Raw genomic sequence first — 19031 nt, 5'->3', positions numbered from 1 at the left:
ATAAAATATCAATTTAAAAAGATATTCAGGGCTTAGGGCTATATTTCAGTAATAGAGCAGTTGCCAGCTCGTTCTTTATTTCCATGTGAAATATTTTCTAATCAAGTTTCTCCTCCCTTATTTTGTCTCATTTCTTTGTCCATACTCAAATAGTTCTTCAGTCTTTACAAACAAGAGACTTCCTAATTGGACAGAAAACTAACTTTCTGAGCTGCACTGTTCTGTCTTTGATGTTACGTGGATCCATATGTGTCACTCACTTTTACATTTTTCTCACTAATATAGAAAAAGACCAAAAGAGTGGAAATAGTTTTACTGTGTTTACATTTAAAAATTGAAAGATCTCTTGAAAACAAAACCAAAAATCTCACTAGACAATACATAGCAGATTAGTCATTCAATTCAATGGAACTAAAGTGCAACAAATAATAAAACTGTACACACTGGCAGAATGGAGATTATGGAAATATCATATAATCTCATGAAATCTCATTCCCTTAAAATGAAAAAAATTTGTCAGTCCCCTAATATGACAAGGATGAATCTAAAACAATTGCAAATGTAAGAAAATAACTATCTAATATATTTATACCAATTAATCTCTGAAAGAGTCACTGCACTCTAGAGGTCACAATGTCCATCATCAAAATGATTGCTCTTGCCAAGACATGATCAGCATCAAGACCATGATATTCCTTTTTTTAATTATAAGTTGAAAATTGAATAATTTCCTTCACAGAATAGAAACCTTCATAAAAATCGTATTTATAGCTATGCTTATCAGTGTGTTTTGACCCAAAAGCCGTGATTCTTCTAGTGTCCAAAAATATTTATTTATCTTAAGAAGATGGTTATTTAGGGGTCCTAAGAACAGGAAAGCATGTTCAAGTCAACAACTGACCTCATGTAGTTTGCCAGGTTTTCATTTGCTAATGGCCTATAATGAGGGCCTATAATTTATATCCATTAATAACATAAATCTTTCCACAGACAGTATAAGAGTAAATTCAAGCAAAATACACTCACCAACATGATCCAGACCACACTGCTGCTTTCTGTGACATATATACTATATGTCTGTTTGTACTTTGCTCATTTCAGATATTTTTTGCATGAAGAATTTGAGATTTAGTGCAACCTTCACATATTTTTAGAGCAGTGGTAGCGAACCTACGACACTCATGCTGCAGTGGGCTGATTGTACCATTGAAAGCTCTAAAAGATTCACCATCACTCTTCTAGAGTATCCCCCTTCCTCCTACCAGTGAATGCTCATAAAATGGAAATGAAATTTAATATCATAATATGCAAACTATATTTAGACAGGGAGATATTCTGAGAATACTTTATAATCCAGTGAAAAACTTAAATAATGTCATTTTAATTTTTCATGTTTTTGACTTATATCCACCATTTATTTTTCCTTCCAATAATGTAGGTGAGCTAAAAGTTAACCATAGAACAAAACTCTATTCCTAGGTAATCTAAATATGAGACAATAAGAATGTAGATAATTACTTTTCATAGAATTGCACACAGCAGATATTTATTAAATATTTGCTGAAATAACAAATTAATTGAACTGGAGAATATCATACATTATAAGTAACGTTATTGTTCAAACAGAATGCTCTAATTGGCTTATAAAATGGTATCTAATGCTTGTGTACTATGCAAAAAATGTACCATGCAGTAAATTTTTTCTATGAATGTACTTCCCTTTGTCTTCCTCAAATACAAACCTAGAAGATATGCATGAATCTATCTACAAATTGAACTTAGAACTTTAGCAGATTATAGGATAAGCTATCTTCAAAGCAACAATCTTAACATTAACATTGAATATTTAATTATATATGTTTGCAAATAAACTTTTTTTCCAGTTATTTACACTTAAATATTTAAGGGTCAATGTATTCTGAATGAATACAGACAACACTTTCTCATCTCAGTTTTAATTTGTGTCATAGAATATTGTACAGGATGATGTATAAAGCAAATAAAGCCCTAAACTTGAGAATTTGATTAGTTTAAAAGTCTTAACACAAATGAAAGTAAGCTTTTTAACTTAAAAAAAAACATTTTTAACTCTACAGTTGCAAGTTTAATAACTGTTTCTATATGGACATTTTTAATTGAAAGCTAAAAAAAAGCCTACTGTTTACTGATATAACACATAAACTATATAACATATAAAAAAGCAATTTAAAGATTGTTTAGCAATAGATATGGCAAAAATGTGTAATCTCAAAGATTCTATAATTTAGCAAATAAAATAGAAAGGATAAATGTGTTTTATAAGCCCTAAACTAAAGATTTACTTATTTAAAATTAAATAAATAAAAATAAAAATTTAAAATATCTACATGTTAATGACAATATAGCAGAAAATATACTCATTGAAGTCCAACATACAGATACTATGTAAATTGCACCTATGACCCAAATATCAATAGCCATTAAGATGTTTTGCATTCTTATATGGTAATTATGTTCTTTACACGTTTTTACTTTAGTACAATAGAGAATTATACATTAGATTCATAATATAAATAATTCATAATTATAATAAAAATAAATTTATCCAAATATTGTTTGTGATAATAGTAAATATGCTTTTTAGAAAAATATATGAGAGAAGTCTTCTTCCAAAAAAACTAAAAGCTCAGAATATAACATATTGCTGTAAGCTGTAATGGTTATAACTATTAATCCAATACACCTTTTATACAAACTCATGAACACATGAGTGGAAAAATAGCACAGATGTTCATCTTTAATGCAATTTCTATTCAATTTCCTAAGTGTGGTCCCTGTGTGCAAACTAGCTTAACATTATGTTTAGCTTGCAAATTCTTTTAATAAATAATGAATGCAATAAAACTAGGAGATCAATGGCAAGCTGAGAAATAAAAAAAGCCTTTTGTGTTCAGGCTGTTATCCACTTCAAACTTTAATCTGGAGACAGATCAATATTACTTTTTTCTTTTTAACCCATCACATAAATAGCAGATAGACTAAATGTAGCCTAAATGCTGTTACCAGCTAACAGCTGTCAACAACCCGATAAGATCATTGGACACAATTGTAATTGAATGCTTTATACCTTAACATACACACTACATTATACACTACTAGGCAGTCAACTTGTTTACAAATAAAAAGATTGTGTAGCAATAAAAATATTGTGGCTCATGATTTTTTAAATTTTCCTGTACTGCATAATTTTTCAGTAGGGCAATTACAAAGTTTTCACCACAATTTGCTCTAATAAACTAAATAATAATAATGAGGTAAAATCGTACATAAATATGTGTACTTTCAACTGCAGGGTCCTAAATGAAAGGAAATTTTACTCTTCAATGTTATAATTTGTAGGAACTAATTTACACCTTTAATCAGGTGGGTAGGAGGATACTTCATGTAAGTTTAAGCTTCAACTGGATCTTCAGATTATTCAGGGAAAAATAAAGACATTTTTCTTAATATGTATTTGTGTTTCCATTCACAGATTCTAGAAAGAAGGGAGGAAAATCTTCTTACTTATTCCTTTTGGATAACCAACCATTTACTGTTTGAAAATAATCTCAAATCAACTGCTACAAAAGTTAGTGCTGATATCAAGTATTATAAATCTAAATCAGTGAGAATCATTTTATAGTATTAGTCTTGTTTTATTAATTCTTGCCTATTCATAATATTTGAACATTTGCCATGGGTTTTATTAAAAGGAAGTATCAAGAATTCATTATTTCTATGATAATATATTTCAATTCAAATATTTTAATTTCATATATGATATTTTGTTACATTTACATCTAAATTTATGAAAGATTTATAGCATAATTTACAAATAGTATTACATTGGAGTTAATTTTCAGGATTATGTGACTCTAATAACTGCAAGCTTTATGTAACTCAGCTTTTTTAACAGCAATTGATACAATGATTTCTGATAGAAGGAATGAGTGTGTGCGTATACATAGGTGTAGGATCGTGTTCATTCAGCAAATGTGAATTAAGTGCCTATATATCCACAATATTAGGTTTAATGAAGTTTTGCAGTGAATATTACTGGAGTTAAAAATGACTATTCAGATGGGCTGGGGATTTAGCTCAGTGGTTCCGCCGCCTGCCTTGCAAGCACAAGGACCTGAGTTCAATCCCCATTACCAAAAAAAAAAAGAAATGACTATTCAGAAATTTTTATTACAAATCCCAGGTTTTGTTTAATAGAACAATTTTGTTTAATGACATCAAGATAGCTACTGATAAAGTTTGCCTTTTATTTACATTTTTTTCAATTTTGTATGAGCAATTTACTCCTTATATCTACAATCCCAGTATACTATTATAATATAAAACAGCATTAAAGAAAAATGTGTTGAGATCTCACCATGAAGTCATTTGTTTTTTAAATAAAATTTCAAAAAAGAAAGTTAACCATTGGTCATAACTTTATTGAAATTCACAAAAACTAAATTCTACTATAGATCATAGGGTGTACTTAAATTACAATACAAATATTATCCTAACACTGGACATAAAAATTTTTCCTACAGAATTTAAGAACTAAACAGTATGATGTAATAGTGTTTCCTATTGTCCTACTCTACTAAAGGTCATAATAGAGTCATGATTAGAGAATATCGCCAAGGCCTATGCAAAGAGAATCTATTTCTAAAAGCTGATTATTCAAAAATACATATTTTTTCAGAAACTTGAACAAAAGAAAATTGAATCTCCTTTGCAAATTTGCATCTTCAAATATAAAATATTAACTAAAACTATTTCCCATCAACCAAGAGCAGTTTCCCTCCCAAAACCATAAAGAAATGATGAGTGAAATGAAATAAAGCATGGTAATTATTATATTCAATGCAGGTAGGTAAATTTCACTAGAGTTATATTAATGTTTCTTTTGATTTATATATGCTCTTCTTTAGTCTATGAAATTAAACTATAAAGTTAATATTTATGTTAGTCAATGTTTTATGATTTGTAATTGCTCAGAATATAAATAACTGATATATACTAAGTGAAAAAAACTTTTCAAGATTTTCAGCATCACAAAATGAGGAAATGATGAATACACAATGGATAGGCTATCTTCTTCCGACTAAAAAGTATTAAATACCAAAGGAGTTCTAAATCCCTTGGTAAGAGTGTATTACAGCTGTATTAAGCCAACAAAAAAGTTATTAGTGAGGATTTCAAACTAACACCCTTCTGTAGTCAATTGGGATGCAGTATAATTCTACTTACACTGACACTTTCAATGTGTTCCAATCATATATTACTAATTTTCATTTTTCCCCCTGTGATTAAATATTAATGTGGAGGCAATTTAAACTGCTACACCATTTTGGGATAGTTAACAATTTAACATGAATATTAAGAGTCTTTCTTATGAAAAAAACTTATGATTGTCTTGATATTTTTCTCTGATCCCTCAGTAAAATAAATTTAGAGGTTCTAGCAGAAACTGGAAAAGGAATGCTGCCACTTTAAAAGCTTCAATCTCTTTGACATTGCTGGCAGTGTATGGGAACATTAATGCATCTGTCATGATAACAAGCTAAGAATAACATCTAGACATCAAACCGAGCAGAGAATCCATCTGAAGTGATTCATTCAGATCTGTCTCATTGATTTATTAAACACAGGGCAACATCTGCAGCCTCACAGAGCCCCTTGGTGAAATTAATGCAAGATCAATTCAAATGGAAACAAGTGTAAAAGAGATAAATCAAAACACAATTTGCATGCAGTTCCACAATCAGGCTTATTGGGTCCAAATGCTCAATTTCACATCCAAAGCAAATGTGTTTAAATGTTGTTTTATCTTTGTAGAACTGTGTGATCTGAAGTGACAGTAAAGCGTGCGGGTTGAGATGTTGAAAGGGGAAAAGGAAAAAAAAATGTCACCAAAGACCTTTTGAATATGCGACAAGAATATCATTAGTACCTAATTGTTTTAGTTTGGGAGAAAGGTTTGATGTCTTTTCTCCAAAAGCATATTTTCAATTGTGGCTCAATTGGAGAGGTTTTAGTAAATATTTGAAATATATAGAATGAAAAAAACTAAATTACATGTATTTTTACATGCACAAGATAAAGTGCCACCAGAGATCTAGGTTGCCAACTACCAATTGTGATTAAAGATTCTCATAATTATATTTGGCTGGATTTTTAAGACATTTAGAAATTTCACTAAGACAAAATAAGGTTACTTAATAGAGCACCAAATAATTCAGACTTGATAACTTCTACAAGTATTAGGGGAATTCTATGTAAAACTACATAAAACCTTTGCTTCTGAACACCATCATGTCCTATTTCTTGACATTCATGAACTATAAAGATATTATATATGAAAATCTAAAGATGTACTCCAGTCTCTCTTGAATCATTCTTTTAATTTAGTATCCATTCCCTAATAAATGAGTTTTGAAGCAAATATGTTAAAGTATTTAGATAAATACAAAAATTATTGATTATGCAAAAGTATGCATTTTAAATGAATGTACACGTTGAAGTCCTGTGCATTGCAACATGACTGGATTGTTTTACTTAATAATCTTGACACCATTCCCCTAATAAAAAATAGAGTACCATTGACTATGTAAACACTTTGAATAAAAAAATGGCTAGCACATCATTATCCTATGAAATAAAATGTCCGCATTTACTATCCAGATTCATTTCTAGAAATGTTATCATTTTTGAAAATGTAAGTAATACAAAATATTAGGTCAGGAAAGTGATATGAGTTCATTAGTAAAATTGATGTGACTTAACTGTACTGGAAATCCAAAACATTAATTTTTAAATTAAATTGTGTTATTCTATATAGATCGTGAATCATAAAGTATTCAAGTGAAAATAAATACAAAGCCAAATTCATCCAGTTTTACAGTAATCATGTCTAGTATTAGAAAGCGTTTAAAATTTTTGTAAAATACATGTCAATTATAATTCACATAATATAAACCACATTTATATCCTGTTGACGTGACAAAATAATAAACTACAATTGAACCATTTTGAGTTTATATTTTTAGAATTGAATTTTATTCATTTGAGTTTATGTTGAATCATCATGTCCCCAAAGATATTACCAGAATATTTTCTTAATCATACATTCTTGTTTCTCCAAGCATCCAGTTAACTATATCTAAGTGACTAAATAACATTAATCAGTTTCCTCTAATGAAATAGATGCTGATCATGAAATCTGAAAATGTTACCTTTATATAGATGGTAGATAAACGGTGATAACAATAAATGTGTTTATTAACTTTCATATTTAGTGAAGCCAATTTTTAAGTTACTTTTACTGCTACCAACAGAATTTGGCAAGAAAAATCCATTGCAAAATAGTGAGCATTTTAGACATTGGCTTTCTCAATCTGACTCTCTGTCTGACATTAAAAACTCCAAGTATTCTTGTACAGAAAAATGAAATAAAAAATCCCAGTGCTTTGTTTGCAACAGCAAAAAAGCTAAATGAAGATAGTAATTTTACTATTTGGTTTTAAGCCTTTTACAAATAATTTTCTTAATCATTTTTAAATTTCCTCATAATTTAATTTTTGAACTTAAAGAGAATGAAGGGAAAATATTGTATAGCCCTTCAAAATTTCAGTGATATAAATCTTCGCTTACCTAATGGAACAATAAATAGTCAAGAGATTTAGTCTTAGTATTCTCTAGTAGTTGAAGCAGATATTTCCCATATTCATTTTTGGAATGAAAACTTGGAATATTTCAGTAATTGGCTGAAACAAAATACTTCATACAAGACACTGGTAGAAATCTGGTTATGACATTCAGTAATATCAAAGAAACAATCATATACATGAATTTAACTCATTCATTTTTCTATAGTGTAAAATAATTAATGAAAATGTGCACTGAATCAAATCAAGATGCAACTGGTGGCAATATGTTAAGGTGTCTAAAAGTAATGAATTTGAACATGATCAAGTTTGCGTGTTTTGGTATAGTACAGAAAGCATAAAATACCCTTAAATTGTGACCTTTACTCTCCTGCACATATATGACAGAGAAGGGAATGAATGTTTATTATGCAGGAAAAGAAAATTATCAATGACATTATTATGAGTAGGCCTTCCATTTAACTGCATATTATGAAAAATTATTCGTAAGAAGATCAATGTTTTCTTTCAAATAAAAATAGTATGTGAGCATTTCCACTCTAAACATATACTTCTCGCTTGTACTTCCCTGATCTCACCTTTTAGCTAGAAAAACTAAAAGCTCATGAGCCCTCAAGGGCAAACCTCTTTAGCCAGGTCTCATTTGGTATGTCACATCTTCTCCTCGGGCGTCCCTGTGAGATCTTCTCTTCTATCTTTCCCTCATTCTGTGGCATCATTCTGCTCTTTTCCTACATTTCTTCTCTCTTGCTGATCACGAGTCATCTACTTTATGTTGTCTGTCTTGTTCCTCTTTCCTATTTACATCCTTCATTTTTGCTTTCACTGAATTAAAAAGTCATAGAAAGAATGCTGATTTAAACACTAATTTCAAATTCTATTTAAAAATACAGATTTTGGAATTATTTAAAGTACATATTTCTAAAAACAATGTTACCTAAAATCATAAAACACCTTTAATAAGCATTATTGTATTTTATAATTTTAACAACATGACTATTAGTGCATTTGCATTGGTAAAATTAGGTGATGTTATTTTGCCATTATATTTTTTCCAAAAATTGTCTTCTTTTTCCACCTAAAAATTTCAATGTAGGTATGTTTTAATAATTTTCTCATTTTCTTTTATGGATTTCACTCATACAATATTATTTCATAAATTTTTATAATATATATTGAGATACTTATGATACAATTATAAAAATGCATGTAATAAATAAGAGACCTATAAAGAAAAAAAGGTAATAGAAGGGACATGTATCATATCAAATGTATTTTTCCCTCCATAGTTAATATTTCTATATCACCTCTACACACACACAAAAAAAAGCAGTTCAAACAAAAATGTTGACTATGCAAATGCTATGATAAAGAGTAAATAAAACTTAATTAGATTAAAATAATAAGAAAACATATTATAAAACAAGGTCCAAAATTACAATACTATCACCTGTCTCTGGGTAACCCAAGTAATTTATCATTCTTCCCTTAAGCTCCAGCAAAAATTAATTAAGGAAAAGTTTCTATTTACAGAAGGAAGCATAAAAATCACAATAAAACTCTAATCTCTTTATTTTAAAAATAAAATATATTTTTCTCAAAAATGTGTAAAATAATTATGAAATTAAGGAAGGGCTTCCTATCAGTAATAACTTTATGAATGGGTGTGTGTAAGAGAGGAGAAGAGAGCAAAAGAGAAAATAGGAAAGGCAAGAAGGAACAGAGGGAGACAGGGGAAAGGCAGGGGATAAGATGATAGATTTTCAAGTGTGCAATTAAATGTAGCTGTTTTTTAGTGGCAGTGAATTAGATAGTCCCCTGCAGAAGTCACTTGCAACCTTTTGAGTCTGTGTATTACTAAAATGTTTTGTGGTCAAAATAAAATTTTCCTTCAGTTTTTACAATCTATAACTGTTTATTTTGTTGCAGGAGCCCATTATTCTTTGTGTTTTAAAGCCATCTATGTTCTTTAAGAAAAGCTGACCTAATAAAATGGGTTTGTAAGCCTTAAATATGAATCAGGCAAGAGTTCTGATATGAATTGGTTCCTATGCAATTGCCAGAAAACAGAACACGCTCAAAGAAAAAGAAAAGTAAATGAAAAGTTTCCTTTGTAAGCTCTGTAGCATTATCTTATTGTAGCATTAAGCAACTGTATGTCTACAAGCTGTCAGTACACTTCAACTAAACATAGCAATTTGGATTTTACAACCAATGTGACAACTGAGTTAATTTTAGTTCATAAACCCAGAGATCTCATCATTTAAAGTTACATTGTGAGATGGTGTAACTTGGTAGAAGTTAGTTGTAAAATGAAAAGCAGTTTTACAAAATCTTTTGCTCCTTTTAATTTGGTTATGGTGATTTCTTGGTTAGTATGCCAATCTCATATGCCAAATGTGTACTTTCCTGAGATTTAACCAGACTGCAGATAGGATGAACACTAAGAAGACTAATTCACAGGCATTGAAAAACTAAAATAATCCTGAATATAGTTTCTTTCCTTTTTTACTCAAAACATTAGATACAATTTGCTTTTGATGTGCAATCTGGCGTTTATTCGCCAATGTACTCCCAAACTATGATATGAAGATGGCACAATTACAAAGAGAGAAGCTGATCATCATCATTTGGGATCCAATTGTTTGCATGGTGAGCAGTAGGCAGAACTAAGAACATCCTCTCTAGAAAACCTACCAACTTCTACATCAACCTTCAACCTAGTCCCACCCCAATGTTTCAAGCTCCACATTACCCTATGTACATAACCCAAAAGGGATAGTCCCAGGAAACTGACATTTGTCTTTGTCCTTTAAAAAATAAAAAATAAATAAAAACATGACCTGTCTACTTTACTGTATGTTTGGGGGAGCTTTTGCATAACTAGTATGAGCACACGTTCTTATTGAACTTGCACACACACAAACACACACTACCTACAACAACAGAAACAGCAACACGCATCCCCACACACTATCACAACAATCACACCGGATGGGGATTGAATCACCCTCTGGGATGGATTTTACACTTCTGACCCCCTGCATTCCCCAAATGCTGTGCTCTGGGATGCCAGCTTCGGAGCCCAGTTTACAGCTCAGCCAGCCAGCCAGCCACCACCACCACCACCTGCGCCCCTAGAAAGCCCTTGGTGTCCCTGTTCAAGAGAAAACCTATCTGACCTGTACAGCCACAAAAGAACAGGAAAGAAAACCAAATAAAGAAATTAACAAATAACCATAAGCATCCAAAAGCCATGCAAGATATGGGCAAAAAGCTAGAAAGTTTTAGTAGAGGACTACAAACTGAAGTGTTTGCAGGACTTTTTTAGACCCAAGCCCTACCACTGAACGCAGACTTTCAGAAGAGAGCAACAGTCAACGAGTTCTTCTAGTCCTCTTTCCCCCACGGATTTACAGCCTGAAGAGGCAAGCTAGTTAAGGCTAACTCTCTACAGACAAAGTTGGATGAGGGTGATGAGACATGCAGAAAAGGGCAAAGGGGTAAGAGCAAGTAACGAGTCAAGAAAAGAATGTCTCACCTAGCATTGGTGCAGTCGGTGAACAAAGTTTCAAAGTCTTTCCTGGTTATAAGTTTGCAGCGGTTCACTCCGGGCTGGATGGCTCCCAGCCCGCGGAGAATCCGGACCTGCTCGACAGTACACACTACCGGGGATATGTCCAGTCTCTTCAGCTTGGTGTACACCGTGTGCAACCCTCCCACCAGGTGCTTGAGAAAAAGATCAAAGACTTGCGGTAGGCAGATCAGTTCCTGGCCGTCCATCAGGAATGAAGCCACCTTCACCCCGTGCATGTCGACCATCCGGCACTCGTTGGTGTTGGTATTGCCACTGCCTCCACTGCCGCTACCGAACCCGCCACCGTTGTGGCTATTGGCCATGAAGCTGTTGATTATATTAGGGGTGAGGCGATGGGGCTCTCGCGGTGTTGAGTACTGTGGTTCCGCTCGAAATAAACCCCCCAAGACACTGGTGCCACTGGAAGTTGCAGAGATCACAGGAGGTGCAGAGACAGCCATGGTCACTCCGTCTTTTATCTTGGGTCCTCGGGCCTTTGCTTTCTCGCCCCAACTCGTTTAAGTCCCCGCACTCGCACTCCTTCACCCTCGCTCCGTCTGTGGCGTGTTCTAGCTTTCTCTGAACTATTCACAAGTCCCCAGCAGCCCGGCGCACGCTGACGCTCACCCACCACCCAGCACACAGTGAGCTGCCCGAACTCGCGGGAGGCCTGAGACCCCACCTTCAACACACCCCCTCTGGAGACTGGCAGCGGACCCCAGCCAATAGGCCCCAACCCCTCAGCGACTGAGAGATACGAATGGCTGCCGCCGATGGGGAGGTGGAGACTCTCTCGCTGGCCTCTGACCACCTGAGGCAGTTCAGGGCTCTCTGGAGCTAAAGAGGCAGTGTGATGCTTAGCTTTTTGCCTCGCTATCTGAGGAAAGAATGTCCATTTGTTAAACAAAGCTCTCAAAGTAGACTATGCTACAAATCCATCTTCTCCACGACCCACTAATGTAGAGTTAGGAATACAAAAACCTCATCTTCCTCCAGCCACTTCGCACCCAAGTTCCTTCGAGGAAAGTGAGGTGGCAGCTACAATTCCACGTACATGTTGCTCCCAAACTCGAGCTTCCAGAAGAAAAATTCCAGTGAGCTCACAAGTAAACCAATTCACTTACTCGCCAGGCCACCTAGTGCATTTGGGGTAAATTCTTCAAGATCCAGTGCTGGCAGAGTGGAAGTGGCCTCGAGCTGTGAGGTCAGAGTTGCTGATCACGTTAACCCACTCCTACGCTGACTTTCAGGAAGCCCGGTGAGCCTGTGAATATTTTGGGAACCAAGACTGGGTTTGTGGGTGCAAATGGATGCTTTACTTTATAGCACTTCCACCACTGTCCTGGAATAGACTAGGCTTTGTGTGTCCCCACCCCTCAGTCTCAGGATTACCCTGCCTTACCCTACCCTCCGTCAAAATTTATTGGAAAATTTCTGTAATAACTCAAAACAGCCATTACAGAATATGAGGGAAAGACGAAGGCTTGCACTCTTAAATATGGCATTTCCCTCTCTCACCCGTGAGCTTTGAACGTCAAAAGATTAGGGATCCATGTCCTAAAGGGTATCTTAAGATTCCTTTCCCCCCACTTATCAAGTGCCGCAAACTTATTAAAAGAGTTTATAATGAGCAAAATATCGAAACAGGGTACATTCTAAGGAAAAGACATGGTCTTCCACACAGCATAAGGTGGTTAGATGACCGATTCAAAGTTGTATGAAGGAGCTTTAAATCAAACCTCCTTTCCTGTGCTTCTCTCCTCTAGAGGCTGGTAGTTATTCAGAAAGTGAAATCTAGTCTTCATTTCTTTACAAAACGTTACCAACTACATAGCTAAGGCAAATCCTCTGATATTCTTTCAGAATATAAATATTTTTACAAACTGAGTGAATTTGATTTTGCCCTAATTCCACTTAGCAGTATCAAAGAGGAGGAGTGCCTAAGCTCTTTCTGCTCCTTTAATTAGTCATAAATGTGCTAAGTTGGATGTCTCTGCCTTTTTCTAGAAAATATTTTCTCCTTTGCCACTTCATCAACCATGTATTCACTTCTCTTTGGAAGGTGAATATGATAAGATATATAGATGTATGGAAATGTCACAGTGAAACCCATTAATGGGTTACAATTACTATGTGTCAATAATTTTACAAAAACTTCCCTTTGAATCCTATTTCAATTTTAAATTCTATGAGATTAACATGCTAAGAAGTTATGATGAAAGCTGATTTTCAAATACAGCAATAAATCACTCTAACATAATAGATGGGGATGTATGCAGCCACAAAATATTTTTTAAAGGCATCAAATTGTTTTTGCTATGCTACAACAGTTGTGGGAAGAAAATAAGAAGGAGCAAAGAAGGACAATTGTGTAGAGATAGTAGAAACAGAAAAGCTTCAACACAAAGCACTGGTTCTCAAAAAATAGCACAGACAGAAATGTTTGTATAACTCAAAAAAAAAAGGAAACCCCAATTTCTTCAACAGGTGTTTTGACAGAAATGGCTATTAAACTATGTGTTGAAATAGCATGTATCATAATGTATTGTGGTTAAAATTTCTGGGTGAACAGGTGTGATGTAAAGTTAAGTCATTTCAAATAACGCTACTTGTATTAAAAATCCAAAGCATAAACTGCTCCCTGTGTACAGCTGCACCCACCTTATCTATACCTATTTTTCACAGATTTGGTGTTTTCAGTAATAAGATATGCAAATATTTTGATGTTTCAAATTCAAGAAATTCTGAAATATAATAAGGAAAGAGTACATTCATTTGGGCTGTAATTATTTTTACATTAAGAACAAACATAGTTTGAACATTTTAGAAGCATGAACTAAATATCTTGTTATTTAATGTTCTGTCAGAATTACAGTAATATTTCAATTATTAACAGAAATTAAAGTTCAAATCCCAGTGGAAATCTTAGGGACTGAAATTGGCCATTGATCATTGAAGGGTTAATGTCTTTTACAAGCTTTTAGTGCACAAAAGACCCTTAGTTCCATTACTAGAATTATTCCCTTTGCAGTCCTGTAGAAAATAAATTTGATAATTTGCTTAACTGATACTTATAAATTTTAAAATGTAGTCATCTAGATATATGAGACTCTAAATGTTATCTCCTTAGGTTCTCTTTATCTTTTGATTACTCTTTCTATTACTGCTATTCCTGTTATTATCATTTATGCCTTGAGATTAAGACAATCAAATTCCACATGGAGAGTTTGTTTTTATCCCTTTCTGACTTTAATGTCTTCCAGAAGCCAAACATATTTCTAAATAAGGCTAGATTTCTACAAGGCCAGAAGAAGCCTTCTATATCAATACCCTGTAGGTTTCGAAATGCATGAAGCAGTACAAAATCATAAAGGCTGCAGTAAACAAGGTACACTTGGGAGATGAGAGGCACTAAAGTAAAACTAAGAAAATATCCAAGCTTTGATAATTAATACCAGACAAGAGATAACCACCACAACAAATATGAATAAAATTAGTACAAATATGTTATCTATACAACATCTCATCAGAACAAGAAGTTCTAGATGCCACTTCCAGTGGAATGATTTGAGACTTAAATGTAGCTTCTTATACACTGAAATGCTGTCAGCTTGCTAGCCTTAATTAGCAATTTACATTTTTTCTAATGTAATTTGGAAAACACTTTTTAGGAGGCAAGAGGGAGATTGGGGAAACTCCTATAGAATCACTTTAAAATCATATAGTGGAAGGCAGTAGCTGATGAAAGTGAAAGGGAGGGTGGCTTGCATTCTCAATTTGGAGGGGAAGGTATTCATCTGTGCATTTAGGCAAAATTTCAACTTTGACATAGTGAAATGAAAACACCATTTTAACCATATATATATATATATATATATATATATATATGTATATTCAAGCCTATGTAGGACTACAAAAATCCAGAGTTATTTGAAGGGGCTGGTTTTCAAAATGAGTATCCAAGCAAACTCCAAGATGATAAAAGGAATTATTTGAAGCCCTCTGTCAACTGAGGTAGTAACCTCTAATATGGCCTCTAATCAGAACCTACCAGGAGCTCTCTAAGATCCGTTTTTAGACAAACAATAAAAGGGAATTATTGGGCAAGGCAATAAATGTGAAAGAAAGCATTCATAAAACTGAGGAGTTAATTGGCTAAAGCCTGTAAGTTTACCTCACTCAATATTTTCTACGAAACTGGCTATAAAAAGATCTTCTTTGACATATATTTTTCTTTTAGTTACAATATTAAATTGAAGATGAATTCCAAGGGAACAATGCAGAAGAAGGACCATCAAAGCAGAGAATTAGTCAGAACCCAGGGAGTAATGTTTAAAATCAGATGCTTACAGGAAACCAAACATTTTCTAATAGAAATACAAAAAAATTTAATTCTCAAATTACTCATAAAATATAAGCACTTACCAACTTTTAATCTATGATACCACATGCAGTATTGTCCTAGGGAAGGAAATATGTTTCTTCTAAATCCTATCTATGTCTTTCAATATATTATCTCCTTTCAAAATGTAGGGGTTTTGTTTTTATATGTTTTATTATTTTTTTTCTTTGTAACACTGGGAATTGAACTCAGGCCCTCGAGTGTACTAGACAAGTGGCTCTACTACTGAGCTATATCCCCAGACCTTTGGCTTTCTTTTTTCTTTTTAAAAATTAGTACATGTTTGTAATACATAATGTTTATATTCCTTGTGGGGAATTGGTATGTGTACATAATATATCTTAATGATTTTTATCCCCTTTCCCTTCTCTCTCTTTCCCTTCCATGTATCACTTGACCCCCTTCATTTTACTTTTTTGTACATGACTGCAATTTATAATGTTTACATTCCTTGTGTGCGGTTGGTACATGTACATAAATAAATTATTTCCTTTTTCATCTCTTTCCCTCCCCTCTTTCCCCCTCATCCATCTCTTGATCCCCTTCCCATTTGATAAAGGTCTATCTCTCTACTTCCTATCATCTATCTTTTATTTTACTCTTATTTATACATTGTATTTCTCATATAAAAGAAATCATGCAATATTTAAGCTTGTGTGTCTGATTTATTTCACTTAACATTATCATCTCAAGGTACATTCATTTTCCTACAAAAGATTCAAGTTTATCGCTCTTTATGGCAGAGTAGTACTCCATTGTGTATAAATACTACAATTTCTTCATCTCTTGATGGATGTATAAGCTGCTTCCAAGATTTAGCTATTATGAATTGTGCTGCTGTGAATATGGGTATGCATGTATCACTGTAGTATGATGTCTAACTCTTTCAGGAAGATATCTAGGAGGGGAATAGCTTGGTCAAATGGAATTCCTAGTTTCAGTTCTCTGAGAAATCTCCATACCAGTTTCCAAAGTGGTTGCATTAGTTTACATTCCCACCAACAGTGTAAAAGTGTTCCATTTTCCCTGCAGTCTCACTAGCATTTGTTATTTCTTATTGATGTCCATTCCTACTGGAGTAAGATGTAATCTGAGTATTGTTTTAATTTGTACTCTCTAATGGCCAGTGATGTTGAACATTTCTTCATGTATTTATTGGCCATTTGTACTTCTTCAGTGAAGTGTCTATTCATTTCAATTGCCAATTTTTTGATTGAGTTTTTTATTTGGGGGGGTAATTTTTTTGAGTTCTTTATATATCCTAGATATTAATCTAAGGTGTAGCTGGCAAAAATTTTTCCCATTCATTCTATATGTTGTCTTTTCACTCTGTTGGTTGTTCTTTTTTGTGCAGAAGCTTTTTAATTTGATATGACCTCATTTATTATTAGTATTATGTATTTCTTGTGCAAACAGGGTTTTGTTCAGAAAGTCCTTACCTATACCTATTACTCCAAGATTTTTACTTATTTTGTCTTCTAGCAGGTTAAGTGTTTCTGTTTTAACATTTAATTTGTTGACCCCTTTTGATTTCAATTTAGTACATATTGAAAGATATGGGTCTAGACTCAATCTTCTCCAAGTGGACAGCCAGTTTTCCCAGCACCATTTATTAAAGAGGCTCTTTCCTCCCATGCATGCTTTGTGCTTCTTTGTCAAAGATCACATAGTTGAATGTGCTTGGGGTTGTTTCTGCATTTTTAACTATTCAAATTCAATCCACAAGCCATTATAATTTCAGTTGGACTTTTACTGATACTGGATATATTTTTGTTCATCCTTTGACTCCTTATTGAATTTCCTTCAGCAGCTCCTCCAATTCTCTTCTACTCTTTGAAAGTCAGCCTCTCCTTCACTCTAATCAACTACTGTTTTCCCTTTTGCGTTCCCTACTGCTTTTCCCTTCTGTGACAAAGTGATTTTATAGAAGTTCCAAAATCTCTCTTCTCTCCTAAAAATGTTTTTCATCTTCTCTCTTTTCTTCTCCTACTTTCCTCATCTTTCAGAAAACAAAATTCCTCCTCCATTGCCTTCATTGATGTTCTTGATTACTTTCACCTCCTTCAGGTCATAAATCTGGTAATTTTATTCCTACCTTTCTCTTTTACATCTGCAGCCTGTCCTTCTCTACTTGATCTTTCCTCTTTTATTATAAAATATTCCAAGGGTATGAATAAGGTGAAAAATAAAAACACTCTCCAACCTTTACCAGTTGTCCTCACAGTGTGGCCCGTGGACCATCAGAATCAGCATCATCTAGGTACTTGATAAAAGGGAAAGAGATCTTTTTGGCTTGGAGTCACTATTCTTTCACAAACTTTTTGAAAATCTACAATTATTTGTAATTGTTTCCCTTCTTCCTTTAGCACCATAACTTTTGCAATTTGATTTCTGCTTAATATTTCACTGAAATTTCTCCACAGTTGATCACTGACCCCCTAAATGCCAAATCCAAAGTTATTTCCTAAATCCTCATTGTTTAATACTCTGCAGCTTTTTACACTATCAATATCATTCAATATCATTCTTGAGCTTCCATCTCTTGACTTTCTAACTTCCCAACAATCTATTTCTCCTCTTCCCTGCACTTTTCTCCTTTTTATGTTCTTACGTGTCACTGAAATTTTAAAGGTCTTAATGTCTACACCCTTATTTATGGCAATTTTATCAACTTTACAACTTTAATGAGCTCTAATTTACAGATTTCTCTGAGTCTTAACTCTGTCTTTCTTGAAACTCTCCTGTAGAATTGGATATCTCGTTTGGATACCCTATGGTCACCTCAAACTCAATATGACCAAAACTGAATTATATTTTACCCTCCTTCAACTATGATCTTTGCTTTTCATTTCTGATATTTTTTATGCTTTCTTTGTGCAGCTAATCACGTGATAGATATTTGAGAGACACATTTGATTTCTCCCTACACATTACACCTTCATGCAGCTAGTCACTAAGTTTTGTGAATTCCCATTCAGCAATATCTCTCTCTTCCATCCCTTCCAATTCTCAATGCTACCACGTTAGTTTGTCCATTATATTTTATACTGTTACAATTACCTCTTAATATCCCTATTTACAGGTATTTCCAGTTCCAAACTAGCTAGTATAGCAGGTTACTTCTCTCTAAAGTTTCATTCTACTCTTTAGAAATGTTCATTACTACCCCCTGGATACCGGATAAATTTCAAATTCCTTAGACTGATTTAACTCCTTTGATTTGGCTTTTTTTCTTTTCCTCCAATAATCCCTAACATTTTCCTGTTTACTAGTAAATGGACCTTACTTTCCACTACTGTTGAACCTCTTGTACCAAATGATGCTAATTTTCATGTCATTCTTTCTTCATACCCTATGTTGCTGCACACCT

At 33.5% G+C, this 19031-nt stretch overlaps 1 protein-coding gene across 1 annotated transcript in view; it reads right to left on the bottom strand.

Moving 5' to 3' along the window:
- Positions 1-11985, bottom strand: part of Dach2 (dachshund family transcription factor 2) — a 764989-nt gene extending 753004 nt beyond the window's left edge. The window contains exon 1 of the mRNA XM_087196571.1: positions 11224-11985. Within this exon, the coding sequence (XP_087052697.1) occupies positions 11224-11720 (497 nt within the window). The 5' untranslated portion in view covers positions 11721-11985. The remainder of the gene's footprint in view (positions 1-11223) is intronic.
- Between the last annotated feature and the right edge of the window lie 7046 nt (positions 11986-19031).

The sequence above is a fragment of the Heterocephalus glaber genome, unplaced genomic scaffold (genome assembly GCF_053883595.1).
Source record: "Heterocephalus glaber isolate CG9 unplaced genomic scaffold, H.glaber_assembly_v1.0 deba00001613, whole genome shotgun sequence".
NCBI classification, from domain to species: Eukaryota; Metazoa; Chordata; class Mammalia; order Rodentia; family Bathyergidae; genus Heterocephalus; species Heterocephalus glaber.
This window is presented reverse-complemented; position numbering and strand designations above follow the sequence as displayed.